General features: G+C 50.2%; 1 protein-coding gene across 1 annotated transcript in view; it reads right to left on the bottom strand.

Annotated features, from left to right (window-relative positions):
• Nucleotides 1-21,355, bottom strand: part of RBM6 (RNA binding motif protein 6) — a 52,526-nt gene that overhangs the window by 5,032 nt on the left and 26,139 nt on the right. The window contains exons 6-17 of the mRNA XM_010136763.1: nucleotides 10,747-10,821; nucleotides 9,374-9,434; nucleotides 8,264-8,332; nucleotides 7,119-7,370; nucleotides 6,464-6,624; nucleotides 5,627-5,724; nucleotides 5,105-5,147; nucleotides 4,469-4,532; nucleotides 3,420-3,511; nucleotides 2,565-2,717; nucleotides 1,435-1,524; nucleotides 549-638 (exon numbers count right to left, since the gene is read on the bottom strand). Coding sequence (XP_010135065.1) covers nucleotides 549-638; nucleotides 1,435-1,524; nucleotides 2,565-2,717; nucleotides 3,420-3,511; nucleotides 4,469-4,532; nucleotides 5,105-5,147; nucleotides 5,627-5,724; nucleotides 6,464-6,624; nucleotides 7,119-7,370; nucleotides 8,264-8,332; nucleotides 9,374-9,434; nucleotides 10,747-10,821 — 1,248 coding nt within the window. The remainder of the gene's footprint in view (nucleotides 1-548; nucleotides 639-1,434; nucleotides 1,525-2,564; nucleotides 2,718-3,419; nucleotides 3,512-4,468; nucleotides 4,533-5,104; nucleotides 5,148-5,626; nucleotides 5,725-6,463; nucleotides 6,625-7,118; nucleotides 7,371-8,263; nucleotides 8,333-9,373; nucleotides 9,435-10,746; nucleotides 10,822-21,355) is intronic.

Consider the following 21,355-nt stretch of genomic DNA (forward strand, 5'->3'; position numbering starts at 1 on the left):
GCCAATCTCACCACGACGGCTGCCTCTGTTCCAGCCCACGAGCCAGAGAGCAGCACCCCAGCAGCACGGGCAAGGAATGGGGAGAAACTGGCTGGCCAGCACTCAACCACCATGGGGTAGATGCCCTCTCTTCTAGACAGGCTGTGCTTTGGAGCCAGGCTTTCCCTCTGCCACCCACCCAAGGACAAGAAGTGGACCGAAGCAGCGGCTGCTTGGCAGGGAGCTGCTGTCAGTCACTTCTAGCAACGGAGATCAGTGAGGTTTAGCTTCCTCAGTCCGGAGGAGGCTGGAAGAGTTTTCTGCCTGAGGACTGCTTGAGTGAGAAGACCCGGCTTAAACACAGGTAATAAATTTCCCCGTGCTAGAAGCCCACAGACAAGCTCAGACACGGGGAACATATACCATCGCCATTCCACCTCCAGTGCTCTCCTCTGGTATAAGAAGATGGCACCTCTGCCACTGCAAGTCATGGCCGGGCTTAGGTCAGCCTCTCTAGCCCCGCACTCAGGCTCAAACAAGGCCAAACCCCATCCCAGGGAGCCACTCACCGGAGCTGCACTCTCATCCTTTTTCACAGAGGGAGGTAACGGTTTTTTAAAGACGTCTTCTGCAGACAACTTCTCCTCTCCAGTCTCATTCTGGAACAGTCAAGATGAGGTGTCAAGACCACCACAGCATGGACTCAGCACGCAGCAGCTGAGCACCCATTTAAACAGGCTTCCAAGGAAACCAGGCACTTGGCAGAAATGAAGTGGTGGTTTTGGTGGGAGACATTCCCAATTCCCATTCTGGGGAATCCATAGCTCTCCTGGAGCTGTGCTCTTGGTTTCAGGGACAGCTACAACAGCTCACCACGCTGTCCCAGCCTGCCCCTCTCTGCTGGCCTGTGAGCTGACAGTGGCCCCAGCCATGCCTCAGACCAGTGAGGGAGCTGGGGCAGGGCTGGCTCACACATGGACACCTCTGTGTGTGCACAAAGGACATGGAGACCACGTTCAATGCCATCCCCATGGCCAGCCAGCATGGAAGCAGAGAAAGCCACCACCCTGGGAAGAGTGACGGTCCTGCTTGCCTGTGAGAGAGGAGACAAAGCACAAGTACTACAGGTGGGGAGGGGAAAGGAGAACACCACCACTTTCCTCTGCTGTGTCTGTGGCAGGACACATGGCCAGGCTCAGTCAGCGTGGTGGTGCTTTCAGGATCTTCCCTATACTGGGCAGAGAACACCAGAGACTGCAATCACCCAGCATCGCAATGGGAAGAGCCTGCAGTGCTCACTTGAATGCTCAGCAGCACAAAGAGCAGGTTGGGGTGAAGCTTCGCATCTACATGTGTAACAGAGAACCAGTCTGAGGCCCTGGACATGCTCTAGTTTAGTAGTTCATGAGCTACTCACACCCAGCCAGTGAAGACAAGTGCTACGCAACGCCTTACCAGGCCTGTGCTCTCGTCCTTCTTCACAGAGGGAGGCAACGGCTTTTTGAAGACGTCTTCCGCGAAGCACCTCTCCTCTCCAGGCTCACTCTGAAAAACCCAATTGGTCATTAGGCCATAGGCAGCACAGGGGGCACAGAACACACAGAGCAGCCAGGAAGCTATTTTTGAGCATCCACAGAAACCAGACAGGTGGGAAGAACAATGGGAGGATTTCTATGGGAGAGGCTTTCACCCTCCATTCAGACAAGACCAAGGTTCTCCTAGCTCAGTGCCCTAGAAAGCAGGCCTCCTCCACACCAGGTGAGACTCCTTCGTACCAACCTCAGGGACAACTATACCCCTCAGGTCCCAACTGCCCAGGACTGGCCACGCCACAGAGCCACAGGCCAGTATCCAGACCAGCAGGCAAGAAGGAAAACAAACTTTATGCATTTGTGGCTAAATCACTTCTACCAACTCTCCTGGCATTCCTCAGGTCCAGACAGTATCACAGCACTGGGTTGTGCTCAAACACTCGTGATTGAACATCACTTTGGGCAGCTGCTCCCAGGCACAGCTCGCCACACTGGGGAGAAAGTGTTTGCTCATGGGAGCAGCTCTGAAAGGCACTGCCCCAGGACCAGGGCTCTGGGAGGGACTGTGCAGGATATGTCTGCATTCAATCTCAGTTCACCTTTGCAGTCCATCTGCACCCCCCGCCTCATCCTCCTGCTTGTCTGTGATGTTTGGAGGAGGCAGAGCTGCAGTTCGGGGGGAGCTGAGCCTCTGTTATTATCAGGCGTGCTCTGTTTAAACATCCCCGCTCTTGTTTTGTTGGCTCTGTTACAAGAGCCGGGTGCTCTCAGAAGTGTGAGTGAAACGTGTGTCTCAGTGATATTGATGTTTCTGAACCCTTTACCGTAAGGAAGGGATGAGAAGCCCTGACTTAAAGTCACGAGAGAAAAATTTTAGGAACTTACTCCCACCTGGCTGGACAACACCCACATTCCTGGCCTGCTGCTGACCTCATGTATTTTGTCACTTTCTCTCACTGTCCCTCCCTTTTTGGATCTTCTATAAAGTACTCTCTGTTTTCTAACCCCTCTCACCTCAGCCTCCTGGCCTCAGATCACTCTTGAGGGATTTACCTTAGCAGAAGCACTTTTCCCTTTCTCCTTTTTGTCCCTGTTGTCCCTGCTGTGTGGCTCTTTCCTTTCACTCGTCCATTCTTGGCTCCCATGCCGCCGCCTTCTGCTCTCTGTAGGTGACGAGCAAGCTTCTCGGTCTATCGTCACTTCTCTCTGAAAGGGGCATTTGGAACAGACTTAGCCAAACCCCTGCAATCTTGTTACTGGGCTTATTGCCCTTATTGGGCTGGGGAGACCAGGGCAGTAAGAAGGGACTGCAGAGCCTCAGACAGCCAAGGGCACAGGCTTCAGAACTTTGCTGGGGCAGAAGACAGTCTACCACAGTCAGGTCATCAGAGCACTGCCCTGCTCACCCAGAACACGGACACCTCCAGAATCACAAACCCAAGATGACAGTCCCAGAGAACCTCTGCTGGTGGCTCTGTTTTGGCATCCCTGTAACTGTTACCAGCTGGAGTCAGGAAGTGGAGAGACCACAGATGAAAACAGAGCTCTGCTGCCCGTCTTTTAGTACAGAGACGTATCGCATGTCTTCAGTAAAATCTAACGAGGATGCTCTGCCCCTAAGTCTGCTCAACGAAGAGCGGACCAAAACCCCTCCAACGGCTCCCAAGGCCAGAGGCAGCTACAGTAACTGGTCCCACACACAGCTGACGGGTTCCCAGTCTCTCAGTAAGCAGACATGTGGGAAGGTCTATCTCTTTTACACAGGTCAGGGGACTGCGTGACAGAAACAAAGCCACCTCTATCCTGTCCTGTGCTAGACTGTCTTCAGGATCTAGCTGCAAAATCTCTCCATGGAAGGGCAGCTTGTAAGAATGTACTGTGTGTAAAGCCTCCTTCCCACGCACTCACCTGAGTCCTGGGGTCATAGTATGTCCCAGCTATGGGATCGTAGTAATTCCCAGTTTCAGGATCATAAATGTATGTGGACACATCTGATGGAGCTGAACAGAGACAAGACTTAACACCACAAGTTTCCAAAGGCAGAACTTGCCTTTTAAAAAGACAAAAACATGAGTAAATATTACACTGGTAAAAGGAGCAAGAGCGGGAAAGAAGAATTTTCCTCTCCTGGCAAGAGAGATATGAATATCCTCACATTCCTCGACCTACATCATCTTTTCTTTAAGCAGTAAGAAGGGAGATGGGTTTTCACAACTCTTCTGTGTTAGGACTCTGGCAAAACTTCCACATTGAAACACACTTGCAGGGGCTGTGCTGAGATCGCCAAACCACAACACTTGACCAGACAAAGATACGAAATTCAGTCATTTCCCTTAGAACGGGTAATGAGCACCAGGCTCTGCGTCCACCCACCCCTCTGAACAAGGAAGATCTGTGCTCTTTCAAACAGCCTCCTCTTTGAAGTCATGAGACTCCCCACACCCATTCTGCCCCATGGGTGAGTGAAAACTCCTGACAAGAGCGGGGAGCAAACTATTTCTACAGGAAAAGCCTAAGGCCTTAAGGGCAGGCCCATAAGGCGAGGAATGCTGCTCATTTCCAAAGTGTTATTAGACAGAGCTCAGCGATTCTACACGTTAGTCAATAAAACAATCTGAGTGTTCTTCCAGCTACTGGCTCTGCTGCATGAAGTGGATTTTCTCCTGTCCTGCCTAGAAGCTGCCAGGCTGATTTTATCCCACCAGTTTACCACAGCAAGGAAAAGCACACAGCAAGTTTCCTCTATCTGCCTGGAGTTTTGCACAGTGAGAGTAGAGAGAGACATCATCACATAGGAAAATGTGACTAAACAAAGCTGGCAAAGGAACTCAGGAGTGGGTGTAGCAAACAAACCTACTCTTAGCCTTTAAAAATATTTTTGGGCTGATTTCTACATGTCAGTGCCCTTTTAAGGAATAAAAGTCTCCACAGTAGGAGTGAGGCAGAGCTTAACTTACACTGGGCTCTGCTGGTGCGTCTCTGTGATTCGCCGCCTCTCCTGTCTCTCATGCCCCTTCTCCCCTGGAGTAAGCAAACAACACAAACAGATCAGAGACTCTTTGACAAGCATCATATTGCTTCTCCTCCCTCTTACGGGCCTGAAGTTCAGGGAAACAGCTCATTTAGCTACCATAAATAGAGCAAAGCAGACACAGCTTTTCATCTGCAGAGCAACGGGCAGTGCTGAAAAGCGGAAGACCTGTGTAGCTTCCAAGAACGTTTAAATGAGGTGCTCATGGCAATCGTACTGGAGCCTCCAGCCCGCTCATGATGGGAAGAGCCCTGTACTCTAGTAACGAGCACTGGAGACATTGACTCCGGCACGGAGGTCAGTCATCAATTCAGTGACTCTGTAGATGTGTGGTTTGGAGTAACCCAGCCCAGAGCTCCCTCAAGCAGCACCTGCACTCTGACTGGCACTTGTACGCACATTATAAACAGAGCGTTAGGGGCAGAGGAGCAGAGAAGAACGTGCTGGAGCATGTGAAACATCTTCAAATATGTTGAACTTTCAGCAGCCCAGCAAGTCAGGCCCATAACTCCCAGTGCTCCCTCTGTTTCTGGCAATCTGCAGGGAAGCTGTGCAGACCTACCGGGCCATAGTAGGAATTGTCACCATGCTCCCCGTAGTCGTTCCTGTTGAAAGAAAGGTTGCAGGTTAACGTCAACATGGCTGCACGTTAACCTCAGTATATGCAAAATGATAATCAGCACCAATAAAGGCAGAAAGACCATCTCTGCCGGCCACATGTTGGATTGTGACCATCCCAGGAGACAGAGACTGTGCAGATCATCGACTCCACAAGAGTTATGACCGTGCTTTCTGCTGTGTCCACAAAGATGAACCTCTCCAACTGCTTTTTTAAAAGCTGAACCCATTCATTCCCTCACAATGGGATTTGATGGCTGGACAACAACAAGAAGCCATGCAATATGATGATTAATCCCAGACTGCTCAATCACTGAAGCTTCTTCTAGCTCCAGTGCCTCTTCAACACATTTTTAGGTTGTAGGAACATCTGTGCTAACTCACATGCCAACCTTTAAGCACCTGGTCTGACACACAGCTCCAGCCTTGCAGCACATCACACAAAGGACAACCCGACTGCCTATACCTTCTTCTCCCTGTGGCAAGGTTCACTTCCACCGTACGTCCATCAATGCAGATCGGGGGATCCAGATTCTGCAGTATCTTTAGCAACCTCATCGCCTCCTGTCAAAGGAAAGGAGAATTTCACATCCATGGGAAGGAAACAAGCCCATTTCTCAACTCCAATCTGCCTGAAAGGAGGGCTTTGGGCTGACATGATGACTGTAGCAGGGCAGGAAACACAACACTATTGTCTAAATAGCAGTGAAAGGTATTTAGGATGTGACAAAAAGGATAAATGCCTTGTTAGGTTCTCTGATTACCCTGTGACTGCTTCCAGCAGCCAGGTAGGGACTGTATCCTCTGAGGACTGCTAGCAAAAGCAGCACCACGGCTGCTGCTGCTTCCTCAAAGAGTCTTGGTGACCAGCCTCTGGACTAATGCCAAAGCAACAGCTATGTAGCCTGGGAGTCACCCAGAACCACAAAATGTGAACGCTCCCATGTGAGACTGGCTCTTAGTTACGATTCTTGCCTTCTGCAGACAGAAACCATTGAATTCACGTTCCCTGCAAATGAAACATCTGTGCAAGAGGTGTTCAAGTTTAGGAGGGTCTCAAAGAAACATACTGAGGCAAGAGGCTCACTCAGCATCACACCTTGTGACAACCTTTGCTCCTTTAGCCAGAGAACAACAGCTACAGCATGTATTCCTGCCACCCAGCCAGACAAGCAGAAGAAAGGACTTGCTCCAGGCCAGCTGCCTCACAAGTCCAGCTATTCCTCACATTTCTGTGGCTTCTCTACTTCTACAGACTGCAGATGCCAACAGGGGGAGCATGTGAAAGCAGAAAACTACTTACAGCGTGTGAGTCCAGTTCAATGAAGCCATAGGTCTGCCCCATTCGTCCAGCCTTGTTCTTCATGATGCGCACACTGGACGTGGAGAGACGCACGTACGGGGCCAGGAGCCCCACAATCACTTCTGGCGGGGTGAATCGAGTAATGCGCTTCAGCATAATTGCTGTCAGGCACCATGAGGGAGGTGGCCGGGAAAGAAAAAGTGGTGAAAAAAAAGATAATTCAGATCTAAGTTCATTGTGACAGCATGGGTAAAACCAAGGCCACTCGAAACAGCCACATGGCTTCCTGCGGTTGAGTCTCAAAGCCACTGCTGTTTTCCTCTCCACAAGACGCTCACAGAGTACCACCTCCAAAGGCCAACCTTTCCTTCCCAGAAAACAGAGCAGAACACAGGCCCCTCCTCAGGGCTGCTCAGCCCAGGTTAACTTCTGGCCAAGGGAACCACACCAGCCTGCAGCCAGCTTGGCCACAATTAACTTTCCTAAAGGCAATTCGCCAGCACCTTTGGAGCTGGACAGCCCGTCACTACTTGATGCCATGATTTGCACAATATGGGATCAGCCTCCAGAGGTTTTAGCGAAATGCCACCCTTACTGCAGATAGCCCAAGGAGTGCAAGCAAGAGGAATCCAAAATCGGGCCCCGTGCCACTCACTTCTGCTTCCCCCACCATCCTGAGGCGTGGCTTCCTCCACTTCTCTCTGAGAAGGCGGCTCCTGGTGCCGGTCCATGTCTCTTCTCTTCTCCTGCGAGGGCCGCCGCTCTCTCCCTTCATCTCTCTTCCTTGGCTCCTCTTCCTGAGGCTGACACTCCTGCTGTGGAGCAGGGACCGAGGGCTGGAGAGGCTGCTTTGGAGATTCTGGTTGCCCTGATAGCTCTTGCTCTGGCTTTTCAAGCTTTGACTCCGCTGTTAAAGAGGAGAAATGGATTGGTTCCACACACAGTGTTTCAGTATGTGTTTTTCTTCTGCTATCTTCTGGCCACTGCAGCAGCACCCCTTATAAAAGGCTAACCTGTTCTGCCCTTTGCAGATATCCCACATCTTAACACTCTGCAGACACAAGGTGTGTAAAGGACAAGCTAGATACTGCTTGTCCTTCCATTGCCTTGTTTCATGTCGGGCTCCTTTGCCTGGCCTCTCCTGTCAGAGACAAGAGGCATCATAACACAATCCCTGATTTTATCAGGTCCCTACTCACCACAGACAAGGCAGGTGTTTTGTGGGAACTCCCTACCCCCAGCCTACCTATGCAGTACAGAGAAGATAAATCCCATCAAGCTTCTGTCTTGAAGGGCCTCTGCAGCATTTGGCTTCACTTTAAAAGAGATCCCTACCAAGGCTTCTAAAGCTGTTAGAAAGGGAAGTCAAAGCTGTGGGGCTGCAAAGTCAGACATCACCAGCCCTGTATCGGCTGCTGAAGCCTCCTCCCATGAAGAGAAAGAAATGAGTGCCAGACTTGGCACAGCAAAGCCTCACGCTTTAACGTCCCCCAGAGCACCTCCACGCTCTCATTCTGCTTGGGCAGTGGGCAGCATGGCAGAACACACGATGATTTCGCACGCAAACGTGGGGAAAGCTGCACACTGACCTGCTCAGCTGTCAGCACAGCTCACGTTGGACAGGGCCGTACTGATTTGTCTGCAGTCTGCAGCGTGCGGAGTTCTGGCTACACTTCATGAGCGGAATCTAATGCAAAATTTGCATGTGCAACCAGTCTGCACATGCAGCTGTGAGAACTGCCCACACGAACCACACAGACATGAGCACAGCCCCCGAGATGGGGAAAGCGAGTCTCTTACTGAATTCTTGCTCAGCTGATGCGTCCTCTGCCTCAGAACCTCCTCTGGACTCTGGACCTGCTCTGCTCCCTGTAAGTGAGGCATATTAGAGTCCATTGCAACACCAATCGGGCACAAATCACATGAGAACCTAGAGCATTGTTTCATTTCACCAGTAATTAAAGGACAGTTGTAGAGAGGTTACCCCATTACACATTTTCACAGTCAACAAAAGCAGGTCTGTAAGAAGCATGCACCACAATCTGTCTTCATAGCATCTTCATGGCTCTGTTCAATTTGCTCCTCGGCAGTTTTATCACAACCCACAGCAGTGCCGGGCCAGCCGTGTGAATATTGCCATTGTAACACTGATGGAGGAGCCACAGCGCAAGAAAAGCATGACCACGGGGCAGCGCTTCGGTAAATAAAGAGCTCTGCATCAGCAGCTGTTGTAATGCCCCCCTCTGCCTGGGGGATGTGGGTAAGAACCACAAACCATCAGGAGTCTGCTCAAAGCTTACAGAGTGCCTGGAATACAGGTTCGTCCCAAATAAATCAGTTCCTTAAGGGAGAGTGTTTTGGCTCCCGTGCCCTCCCACTCCAAAGAGCAAGGTGAGGAGAAGCTTCTGGAGGAGCAGAACTCCTTTCCATGTACTTCTTACAGTCAGCAAGGTGAGTTCAGCAACTCAAGCCCTGGATTCACCTCTCATCTGAGCCCCTCAAAAGATTAATACTGAAAACACGCAGCTGCGTCTCCCAGGGAGGTGGACTGAGGGGCAGCCACCTCACCTCTGGCCAGCAGTACTAGCTCACAGCCCTGCAGGACACACAACCTGTAACTCCATGGATGAAGGACAATGCCAGAGCTGCAGGAAGAAAAGGCTTTGTGCAGTAAGACACCTCTCCACCAAACCTCACAAGAACAGAGAACCTGGTGGCAACACATCCCCCCGTCACTTCTTTAGTGTAGACAGGGAAGAGGGTCTCAATGAAGCAAAACCAGTAATGCCCCAGCACAGTGCTCAGCTAGTCCACCAAGACGGATGCCACTGAGAAGCCAGAAGAGAAACTTACTTGTTGCAGCAGATGAGGCTTTTAAGTGACCAAGCACAAGGGACCAGATATACTCACCATCTCTTGGGAGCTTGCAATAGGAGCAGGAAGATCTGTAGCCCACAGTGCACACCTTACACTGCAATGGAAGATGGACAGCATGAGGAGGTCATGTTTCGAAGGCGGGGGGTACAACCTACTCCGGAAGGCCAGGCTCTGCAGTGCTTTCAGAGAGTAAGTAGCAGCCACGACAGTTACAGCAAGAGCCTGACAGACTGCATGGGTGATGGCAGCAGGAGCCTTGGCTGGAGTGGAAGGGAAATGCTCATATGGCTCACAACTGGGATTGCCCTGGGAACAGGATTTTCACACAACTTCTGAGAACAGATTTGTTCACAACATAGAGGTACTTCACTAGTCCTTGAGATGGACCCCTTCCCCCTCTCAAGTGACTCTGGGTCAAAAAGCTCCACGCTAGGTACCATAGCGCTCACCACCCTGTTGTTTCAAAGGATCCAAAGGTACCTTTGTATCCTTTAATCTCAACTCACCCCTAAAGCCCTGACAAAGTCCTTCTCTGAGCTAAACTGCAGATACTGATGTGATTTGCTGCACAAGGAGAGTCGATTAAGAGGTGCCTGCTAACCAAGAGGAAGAACTGTACAGGCTCAGGTGGTTCCCCCACCCAGAGCCCCAAGGAAAGAACCAGAGTGTTCTCCCAGCTCTCTCCATTCCTAACTTCCTCTTCAAGCTCTTTGTAAATGCACTGCTTCTCTTTCACATTTTTTTTCCCTCAAACTGAAGCCCTGCAAATGCTCTGGGGCACCAGGTAGCTCTTCCAGGCCATGCTTATATACAGCAACAGCAGGGACACATGCTCCAGCTACTTCTCACTGCACCGAGAGCTGTTGTGAAGCCACTGTCTGAAGCTGTTGTCTCTACTTGACTCTGGATTGCAGCAAGCACAGTCAATGCGCTGAGCAATGGCTCTGCTGGCAGCTGCTGCACACCCAGTTAGCCCAGTGTGACCCAGTGGTCGAGGTGGGAGTCTAACCACTATGGATCCCTTCCCTCCCTGCTGCACCCTCTAGGTCTGTGGTCGGTGGGAATGCTGGCAGCAGCCTTGCTCCTTGCTCCATCTCCTCCCCAGCTCACTGCAGCCAAAGGCACTGGTTCTGGGAGAAAACTGACCCTCAGGCAACTGTGCCTCCCCAGAAATGGGCCAGTTCCAGACTGTACTAACAGCTGCCTGGACTGGAACGCGTTTCCATGCTTCCTTCCCTGCTGTGCTTACCACACTCCAGTCTAGATCACAGGTTCCTGCATGGGACGTGCATTACTCTTAAAGATCTTCAGCCACTGAGTGAACAGCTAACGCTCCTCTCTGCATCCATTGCCATGGGAGCCAGCAGGGGAAGAAGCACAACACGGCTCTCTGGTCACATACTTACACGTTTGCAGCGCCAAAACTCTGGGCACGGGGTGTACTCAAGGGTCACTTCTTTGCCACCGATGGAAAGAGTTCCCTGTTGAGACAAGGGGGTAAATGACGAATGTGCCCAGCACATGCAGATTGTGCAGAGGCAAGGAAAGGGGTTAAAGCTCTGGTTCCTAAAGGTTTCATGAGTGAAAAAGGGTGAAAGGGGGAGAAAGTCACTTGGTTGGGTTAGCTGGAGCTTTGCCATGGAAGTGGGAGGGAAACTGCCTGTGTCCTGCTCTGGCACGGGGCTACAAAGCTGAGTATGAGCTCCGGAGGAACTAGGCAGAAGAGGCATTGCCACCTCCCAGGAAGAGCAGAGACCAAGTAACCAGAGCACCAGAGGGAAACTGCTTTAACCTGCTTTTGTCCACAAGCTGGAAGGGGGCAGCTGGAAGCCTCCTTCACACCAGCCACCACCAGGCTGGCCTCGAGGCAGCTGCTTGAGGAGTAAACCAAGAAAAAGTGCCACTGAGGTGAGAGAATTCTCATGCTTGGGTCATCTTCACACCACTCATGGAATCCTGGCTTTCCTTCAGAGAAGTATGCCAGCATGTGGCAAGGCCACTAGTCCGCAGCCTGTCCTTGGTGGGGCTGGCCTCAAGCGCTTGGGCAGCAGCAGCAGCTGAGGAGCTCCACTGCCTACAAAGATGCACTGCTTCCAGCTCCATGCATAATGCTTTGGAGAGATGTCAGGAGCCCAACAAATCCACAGGCTTTGCTGAAATGATTTAAGGGTGAAATGGAAGTCATAGGTGCAAGTCCTCCAGCTCCTGCCCAGCGCAGCCCATAACAGCAGTGAGCAGCAAGGACTCCTGGTGGCTTTCATTTGCCATGGACAACAGACCATGCCTGGGCATGCAGGATACACGGAGCCATGAGACACCTCCTGTCACCAGAGGCACTGCCAGACCACGCAGTCTGTATTTCCCAACACCACAGTATGAACTCGGGGACAATAATGAGACTCAGACCCAGGTCTCCCAAGCTCCAGGAGAGCAGCTGCTCTTCTGGCCCATTGCTGGATGGTACAGACAGATGTCAGGGAGCTGTAAAAGGCCCCAAACTATTTTGAGGTCCTCTGGTGAGTTGAAGCTTCCCAGGTACTCTGACCCAGTAGCCTAGTTACACAAGAGTCCCAAGAGCAAACCATGAACATGAGAAAACAAGTTGCCAGAGTTATTATTCAGAAGTCACGATACACCCGTGTATAAATTGCTGTGCAGAACATGAGGGAGATGCTAGGAAATACATGAAGTAGGAGGGAAGAGTCCATGGGAAGGAATCACTCAGCAGGGCTAAACAACAATCCTTTCATGTCTACAAAAAAAAAAAACCCAAACCACAGCAGAGGAAGTTGGAGTCCAAAGATGCTGCCCTGTAAGGTCGGGTTCAACCACCTCCCCTCTCCACAGCCTGTCTTTTCTGGAGCAAGGTCATCCTTCCCTGCCAGGCCTACATGTGTCAAACACTTCAGGGGTTCCCTTTCTGCCGCCCGGCTATTCAGGCACTGCCTTCCAGCATGGCTTTGCCTTTGCTGCAGAGAGACCTGGGTCCTTCCCAGACCTTGCTGAGGGCTGGTGTATGCACCCAGAGCACAGTGCTGCAACTCAGGCACAAGAAACCTCCTCGGGGTGGTACTCCTCACAGCGTGGAGTATTCCCTGCTTTACAGGTCTAGGAGAAGGTTTGCACCTTCTTTAAGGCACGTGAGGAAACACAAGTGAGAAAGACAAGGAAATGGAAATCAAGGCTGGGATTGCTGGTCCCGCTGAGATGGACATGCTCCCTCTCCCAGGCAGGGACCCATCGCATCACATCATACCACATGCTCAGGAGATGGGCAGTGCCAGGACAGCAGGCTAGAAACGCCCACGTGTGCCTCAGGACCCACCGAGCACAGGCAGGAGAGAAGGCAGGGTGCACATCCTCACGAGCAGAGCTGTGGCCTCTCCATGAGCCCAGGAAAGTCCTCGGGAACAGCAGCTCCTCAGCAGGCAGTGCCAGTTCTGCCTGTGAGCCCAGGGAACAACTGGATTTGCCTCTGATCGGGCAATCCATCATACAGCTCCATCCTTCTACCAGCCACTGAGGATAAAACTTGCCAAAAAGCCTTAAGATTATTTTTGGTCTCATGAAAAATGGCTTGTAAGTGCATGTGGTGCTGGTCTCTACTGCAAATTCAGTTCTCGGAGACTGCAGAAAGTGTCACTTGCATAATTACTCCCTAATTTCCTTAACACCCTGCTGATTGCCTGCTCCCTTTTCCAACAAGCTCGCTCTTACTGATTTCTTCTCGGTAAAGTAATTTTCAAGGTTGCAATCATCATTTAACGCTCAAAATGAGTCCTTCATTTAGGACACACTTTGTCAGGATTCAGTGACTTTAAATTCCTCACTCCCCCATTCTGTTACTAGATTCCATCCCAAATATTTTCAGAACCTTTACTTCCTCTAGTCCCTGTCACTGCTTATTCTTTTTCATCTCTATCTTCTTCCTTTTCTCTGCAAAATGTTTTGCATAATACTCTAATTTTCAGTTCGTGCTTTCAGTTGAGTAGATCCTCGTGAAATCATAAACCTTTTCTGAGAATTTCAGGGAACAGTGCTAGGAAAATAAGTAAGCTCCAGGGGTGCCACGTGTACAGTGTGGCACCCAGACGTTAACAATCTCTTCCATATTCAGGCATCTTCTCCTGGACCTCTCTCACCGACTCCCTGCACTATGCCCGCTAATTCTCCGTGTGGATTTTCAACATCCTGTCCTGAGGCAGGCTGGCCTTTTCCTTCTGTACCAGTAAGCTGCAGAAATCCCTCCCTGGTCCTCCCAGTCAGGAACCGCCCCTCAAAACTAGCAGTAAGCACACAGCTGACATCCCAGTGAAGGGTTTAAAAGGCAGCACAGTGCTGCAGTACTGGAACACTGAGCTCTCAGCCATGGAAACGCCTCAATTTCCAAGGGCACGAGTAGATTCCACTCTTTTTTCTGAATTGCCGAGTCCATCAACACAGCGCACCAGGATTTTGCTGCTGGGAGCGATGATTTATGCTAGTTTTAAGTCTTTCAAACACAGGGACACCTGGTTTTTCACTTAGAGGTTTGTTGGAGATGCAATATTGGATTCTAGTTTAATGATACAATTCAGTACAAACCATTTCGGATAAAGCTACTGAAAAAATCGGCATCATCTGGAGTAAGAGCCGATGGCCTAGCGTGTATAAGGAATGAAATAGTAATGAATAGTAATGAAACCGTAGAGTCTGTTTGCAGAAAGCACCCACAGCAAGTAGCAATGTCTCAAAGCCCTTCATCGAGCAGGGACAAGCCCCACAAGAACAGGTTTCTTCAAGAGAGGGAAAGAAAAGGGGAAAACCCCTCAGCCATGCTGTCTGCAGGGGATGAAATCCTTCCGAAAGCACTCGAGACTGCGTCTCAGCTGGGCACAAGGCTTCAGCAACACAAGCCCAGTTTTGCTAGAGCAGTTTCCAAGCAATTTGTCCTCAAAAGTGGTTAAACCAGAAGCACTAAAAGAATATCAATAAGATATAAATGGTAAAGTTAAGCCTAACTGGTAGAAAGAAACCTAGTACACTCCTAGTACACAAAACATCTTAACATTGGTTTTAACTCCTCTCTATCCAGCTCCTGCTCCAAACAGAGCCCAGCTCACTCCCAAGGGCAGGAGAAGCTGCATGTGCTACTGAGTGGTGCAGGTCCCTGAGCACAGATCGCTTGGGTGACACGTCCCAGGAAAGCAGCACAGCGACTGACAGGGCTGGAAGCAGCCTGCTCGGGTCAGGCAGGGCACCAGGGACCCACCTCAGCTCCTTATCTGTCACTTAGCATCGACAGTGGGCACGCTGGTATTTTTGACGCTTGCTGACAGCCTTCTAATGACGATGACTGGGGGTTGAGGAGGGGGAGAACTTGCCAAAAAAGTACCTCTCTGCTCTCCAAGATTGAGATGACAGAAGAACACAAATCATCAATGTCAAAGTTTTTGCTAACTGTTTCTCTGAAAAAAAATTAGAGCATCCAAGAGTGACCTAGAAAACTTGAAACGAGGAGAGCTTTCGGAGCACAGCACACTCCCTCAAGTCAAACCAGCCTTCTGCTTCAACTGAATTCGGCCAAAAGTTAAACTCTTCAGTAAAATCTCACTTCAGAGCCTCTTAACAACGAGCTGACAGCTCTCCAAGTGTTCTACCCCATGGGTTGCACCTCAGCAGTTACCACAGGGGTTGCCAAACTGCATGCAGACATGGATGTAGCAGCCAGTGCTGCCGTGGATGGCTGTGGAGGAAGCATGCTCCGGCTCCTCCCCTGGTACAGTGACCACAGACCACTGTCCCTTGCCGCACAACAGGCCATTGGTACCTGACTCAGTGGATCAGCAATCATCAGTTTCAGCTTTACAGATGGCATCTGGAGTGGTGCAGGTCATTTTTGGAACACAATCAAGGCTCAGCTCTGGAGCCCCCAAATCCACCAAGAGTAACAAGCCAAAGTTTTGTCCTTGGCTACAAGCACAGAGCAGCAACCGAGGGACTGATTTAAACCAATTCATGACTAGTGTTTATTGCCTTGGGGAGGGTCAGGTAGCACTCCAGGAGTAGCCTGCGAATGGAGAGGGAGTCCATAGTCCCGGCAGCACTTCTAGGACAGTGAGTGCTCATCATCTGCAGGGTATTTCCCCGTCCTGGCCTCCAAATGCACTGGACAGCACAGTGCAGGGAGACAAGCGGCTAACAGCAGAAGTGGTTATCTAACTGTAACCACAGATCAGGCTGCTTTCAGCTTTTCCTCCTATTTAAGTATGGATTATAAATGCAAATTTAACAACCCCAACCGCAACGCAATGTAAATTACGTAATCCATCCCATTTCACTGACACGGTTCTCAGCTCTGTACAGCAGCTGGAGGGAAGCTGGCAGGGAGAGCACAAGGCTCTCTTCAAATTCAGATAAAACAGGCAGATGGGGTCAACCACCAAAGGTCCCTCTAACCCACACATCCCCAGCTGCTCATGGAATCCTGGAGGCAGCAGGTTCCGGGGATGGAGCAGAGGGCAAACCAAGACACCTGGGAGGATGAGACACCAGCTGGATACGTTTCAAAACAAGATCATCTCAGCCACAGAAACTGGCTTCTCATCTTGTTTTCTCCATATGCTGAAGTTTTTATCTCCGAGCTCCTTGGCAGCTGTTGTAGAAGGGACTCAATCGACAGAGCAACAGGCAGTACATCTGCTCACCTTCGACAAAAAGCAGATGAAAAAAGCTGTGAACTCACAATCCATCTGTAATAAAACATTTAGAACATGGAGCATGACATGCAGAGATGAAAAACGAGAGCAATCCAGCCTGCTGCAGGGTATTGCAGCAATCCGGCATTCCCTACAGGAATGCTCCCTACAGGAAGAGCAACTCCAAGCAAATCCCTAGTGTGGTGGGACTTTGCCCAAGGCTCTCAGCCCCCTTCTCCAACTCCCCATCTGCAGCTCAGGGGCTTCTTTTTTTATCGGCCTGATCTATCGGTGCCCAGTACTCTATTGGTGAGGAACTGAACAGCCAAGGTAGAAGATTCAAGATCTACAGAGAAAAAGGCTGGTCTAAGTGGGATCCCTGAAGAATGGTGACATCACCAAGTGGATCCAAACAGCCTCGCTGTGTATTATCGATACAGGTCTCTATCAAGACTAAGGCTGAATCTTGCACAATCGTTGTGTCAGTGATCACCTGCAAAGGAGGATGTTTGGCTCCTGGGCATCAGCGATGGTTGGAGCTCAAGAGCATGCGGCATCACCTCGAGGCCTTTAGCAGTAAGGCATTTGTTTCCTCTGTGATCTGATGCCAAGCAGCATGGCATGCCCAGGGCTCAGGGTCTTCACGATCAGAGGAGTCCTGAGACTGAGAACGCAAAGATGTCATCATCAATCCTGAGTTAACAGAACTGAATTCAGGCACATCACTGATGGGCACGTTAAACAAAATCAGTGCTAACACAGAACTGAGGCATTAGGAGGATAACTTACAGAGTCCTAAAGATGTAGCAGCTAAATATATCAGATTAAGGTGCTATATAGGGATTGTTTTATCCCAGAGAGCACTCAGTGTGTCTCTTTTTCAAATTCCTTTCATAAAAACCCAATACCCACTTGCACTGGGACTGTCCACCGTGACGCCCGAGTTTCCATTTCTGCCTGCTCCCAGACAGCTGTCCTCAGGCCTCCCTTTGTGCCTGGTTATCCATGCCCATTTCTCCTTTAGCAGAAGGTGCCAGTCTGCATCCTTTAAGTACTTCATTTCCACAGACAACCATCCAGCCTGCTGAGACGCCTCCAGTTTTCTTCCCACAATTTCTGAAGTCCCTGGATACCAGCCACACTCTTTTTAAGCCATCCCCAGTATCTTTGCACAACTCAGCTTCCCCCACCGACATGCTTTTCACAAATAGACACAGAAATTGCCTTTCAGACTGTGCCAGCTCTCTGCATTTTACTGCCGGAATTCTGCACTCAAACTCCCTTCCCAGTTAGGACTCTCCAAGTGCTTATCTTTCAGACACAGCATTTGCCTGACTTGTCAGCACACTCAGTCCTGCTCTGAGAACACCACCAAAACAGTCGGCACAGACAAGCACCCAGCCACAGCTCTGGGAAGGGTAACGGTCTGAACATCTTCCTGTCCAGCTAACTCTAACCTCCAGCTTCCCTCACCCCGCTGAAGTAGGCACCTTTGCAGATGAGTACTGTAGGATCCCTGGAAAAATGTGGATATTTTAAGTCCTTCCTATAGAGTACAAAGGGGTCAGAAGAGGATTTCTAGAGTTCAAACCGTGAGGGTGTGGGGGCATCAGAAGACCATGGCTCCAAAGGGACCAAGTTCTGCACCCTGGTGTTCCTGGCTGCACGCCCGTTCCACAGCTGAAGAGAAGCATGGATGGTTAAGGACTTACCATGGGGTAAGCTAAGAAGGATGGGCATATGATCTTCTTCAATGGTTGGACCCGATGATCTTAAATGCCTTTTCCAGCCTAAATGATTCTGTGATTCTATATCAAACACTTGTTCCCATGACCAAAAAAGCAGAAATCAGGTTGAACCCTCTATTTGAAAAGTATACTTAAAACTGTCAAAACTTACAATATTTAAATATTTAGCATATTCACAGATGGCTCTAAGGAAGGGTCTACATGGCTTTGCCTCATCTACATTCCTTTTCTGATTCCAAGCTGCTTCCAAGACTCCCTTTGCTTCCAACACAGGGATTTCCCTTCTCCCTCCAAACTGCTGCTCTAGTGCTTGGGCATATTTCTCAATACTTGGTTATATGGCCTCCCTCTTCCTGAAAGGTCACCTCATCCCATAACACTGTGAAACAATATAAAAATTAAGCACGTTCGCACCTCAGGACTTTCCTGTGCATTTCCCCCAGGGGCACCTCACAATTAGCAATGGCCATAAGGAAGCTGGGAGAACAATGAGGAAAGGTCCCGCTCCTTGCTCACAGATCTGAAGCACAATATCAATACACTGAAGAGCAATACCAATGCAAAATCAGGCTGGAAAAAAGTCAAGCTGGAAAGCTCTGCTTTAAAGCAGCAAATTTATTCCCAGACAATTCAGTGTACTTGATTAAGCACGTAAAGACTCCACACTCAAACAAAAGAGTGTCCTTTTGCTGGGGCATGTAACCATGGGATTACACACCAGCTCCAACACAGCTTGACCTGTGTGGTGACCAGAGCACAGGATGGCCTGCACAGCAGCAAACATTCGCTGAGAACATGCCAACTGTAACTGGGGAAAGGAGCAGTCCAGAAGCTCCCCAAGACATGCCTCCAAACTCAGTTCTGCGCACCCTGAGTTAAGCACTCCGAGCGTTCACTGGCAGTGCTTTCTCTGCAGGCAGGCCTTGGGCAAGCTCCCTGCAGGACAGTCCCTCTGCTGACAGGGAAGGAAGCCACAACCCTGGGAAGAGGGAGCAGCTCTGTGGATGGAAAGAGTTTTGTCCTTGGAGACATCATTTTACAGTGTCCCCATATTCCCCATTAATGGGTGCCTGATACTGACACCGAAAGGGTAAGAGGAAGAACCCAGCCAGCTGTCAGGGGACACGCACCAGCAGTGCAACCCTTACCTGTGCCCTCTCAGTGATGGTGGCCAGCACGTCACCGTGACCTTGAGGCAGTCTGTCCAAAGCTAAACCCAGATCCTTAACCGTCACCCCTGGACAGAACCACAAGGCAGCTGGCACATCTTCAGGCTGGCACCTCCACACCTTCTACATCTGAGCAGGTGCTGTCTCTTCAGAAAGCTCTTCTTAGGAGCTGATTTGAGAAATGGCTGCTTTTATCTCTTTGGTCAGTATTTGCTCAGGAAACCTGGCACAGCATGAGAACATCAGCGCTCAGAGCTATCTGAGCCCCCTGGAAGGAAATGAGTTTCTCCTGCCAACCCGCCTTGGGTGCATCGTAACACCAGTGGGTGTCAGAGCTCCCCACAGGACCCAGCAGCTCCTACTTTACAGGGGCACTGAAGTCTAAGCGGTTCATCCAGGGAACTGCACTACGCAGCATCCAGAGATACATCCAGACCTCTCCTTCTTGGCCAGTTCCCGAAGCGCTGAGGAAAGAAGCTTAGTGCCTTGTCAGGATGCAAGAGGCAGAAGAAACAGCTCTCCATGTGAATATCCAGACTCTGAGGCTCCGGTAGTTGATGTCACCTCTTCAGGAGAGCCTAGCCAGAGAGGGGAGCATGCAGCAGAACAGTTCCTACCATAAACCTGACACCAGGAAAGGAAAACACGATTCTCTGTGGTGTCAGAAGTGCCTCAGCTCGGCTGAATTCCTAAGGGCCAGGGAAGGGGAAACAGCATGCACAGACATCTCCTTAAACTGTCAGATAAGCAGCACAGTAGCAGTGGCTCAGGTATTGCCACCTGATCCTCTTCAGGGACTCTAATAGCCAGGGATGCATCAAGCCAGGCAGCAACACACGGCTCAGGCCAGAGACTGGCCCCTGCAGACCAAGGACAGACCGACAGACGCAGAGGTGCTCCCTGCAGCTCCTTGTGCACAGCTGCTCATCTTGTAGCAGCAAGCACTGGAGCACCAGAGAGGTGATGCTGCCAGCTGCTCCTCTTTGAGCTGATGGATCCATCACCTGCCTGTCACTAAGAGGTGTCTATGAAACACTCTGGAATTCACACCAGAAGGAAGGAAACCAGACAAGCTAAGTTAGTGCAATGGGCAGAGAAGCCGGCAGTGGTAGAAGACAAACACTGATCTCACATGGACCGGGCACAGAAAAGGGGGAAAAAAAAAACAAACCACCTCAGCTCTCTTCTCCAGCGAGATCACGAGTTGGGAAGAATCAATCAGGCTTTCAAAATCCTAGGACTATAAACAGGAACATACCTGAGTCACCCTATCATTACTGCACAGCTTCGCACCGTGAGACAGCTTCCCAGGGAGACTTCTCAACCTGCTTTTACGTGTTTGGAAATACATCTTGGGATTCTGAGGACTTAAAATCACTTCTGCTGTTAACTCTTCTCCTGAGATCCTTGACGGGAAAGTACATCAAATGTTTGCTTGGGCTTTTACTGCCATCTTGGCTCAAATCTGGTACATGAGGCCCATCTGACTATTGCTCATTTCCTGCTAAGACATGGATTGTACAACACAAAACCTAAGATTTCCCCCGCTGTCCATGAAAACAGGAGAGAATTACTTCCATCCTCTTGTTCTAAAGACAGTTTCAGAGACTTAAATATTTAAATTTCAAGTTTACAGCTTTATAGTTTTGACCCTCATTAAAAACTTAATGAATTACAGGACACACTTGATTTCAGACCCCTACCCTTTGGGGAATCTACTTCTGGAAGCTGTTTGTTTGTCGAGTGGAAGACATAACTAACTGAACTTACAGATGGCCCCGAAGTGATGAGATGCAGGAGGACACTTTGATGCAACACGTGGTAATTGTCAATGCACACACACAGTGCATCAGCACAGCAACACACAGCAACAGCACAGCAAAACCAGCTTTCAGGCAGAATGCTAACTTACATAAGACACTCCGCTGCGACAAGTCAACCGCACACTGTACAGCTTCTGTTGCTGCAGAAGCCAGGAAGAACCTTCCACCTCCCTCCTGGTTCTCCTTGTACAAAACGGCTTCAGGATTTTCTCCCATTGCCCTCTTCTGGGAGCAAGCGTAGCCAAAGAGTCAGGAAGCTGGTCACACAGTGGTACTGGGGACCGGTCTGTTGCCGTCCCGTTACCATGTGCTGGATTAAAGAGGCTGCCGGATGCGATGCAAGAAGAAATTCTCCCCTTCTGAAATGAGAGGGTCGGGGGAAGTTTGTGCCCTTCCTCGGAAGTGCAGAGGGCTGTTGTCTGCCAGCACCCTCAGTGCACTTCCACCTCTTGCGCTTTCTAGTCCTGCGCATATGCAGAACAGCAGCAATGCTCCTGATCTCTGAACCTGTAGCACACAGTGACTCCTGCAATCTCTGTAGGTATTAAAGCTTTAATAAGGGTCTTGAAGGTGCCCTGTGGCTTGTGGGCGAATGGGG

Source organism: Buceros rhinoceros, unplaced genomic scaffold (genome assembly GCF_000710305.1).
Source record: "Buceros rhinoceros silvestris isolate BGI_N320 unplaced genomic scaffold, ASM71030v1 scaffold12795, whole genome shotgun sequence".
Classification (NCBI taxonomy): domain Eukaryota; kingdom Metazoa; phylum Chordata; class Aves; order Bucerotiformes; family Bucerotidae; genus Buceros; species Buceros rhinoceros.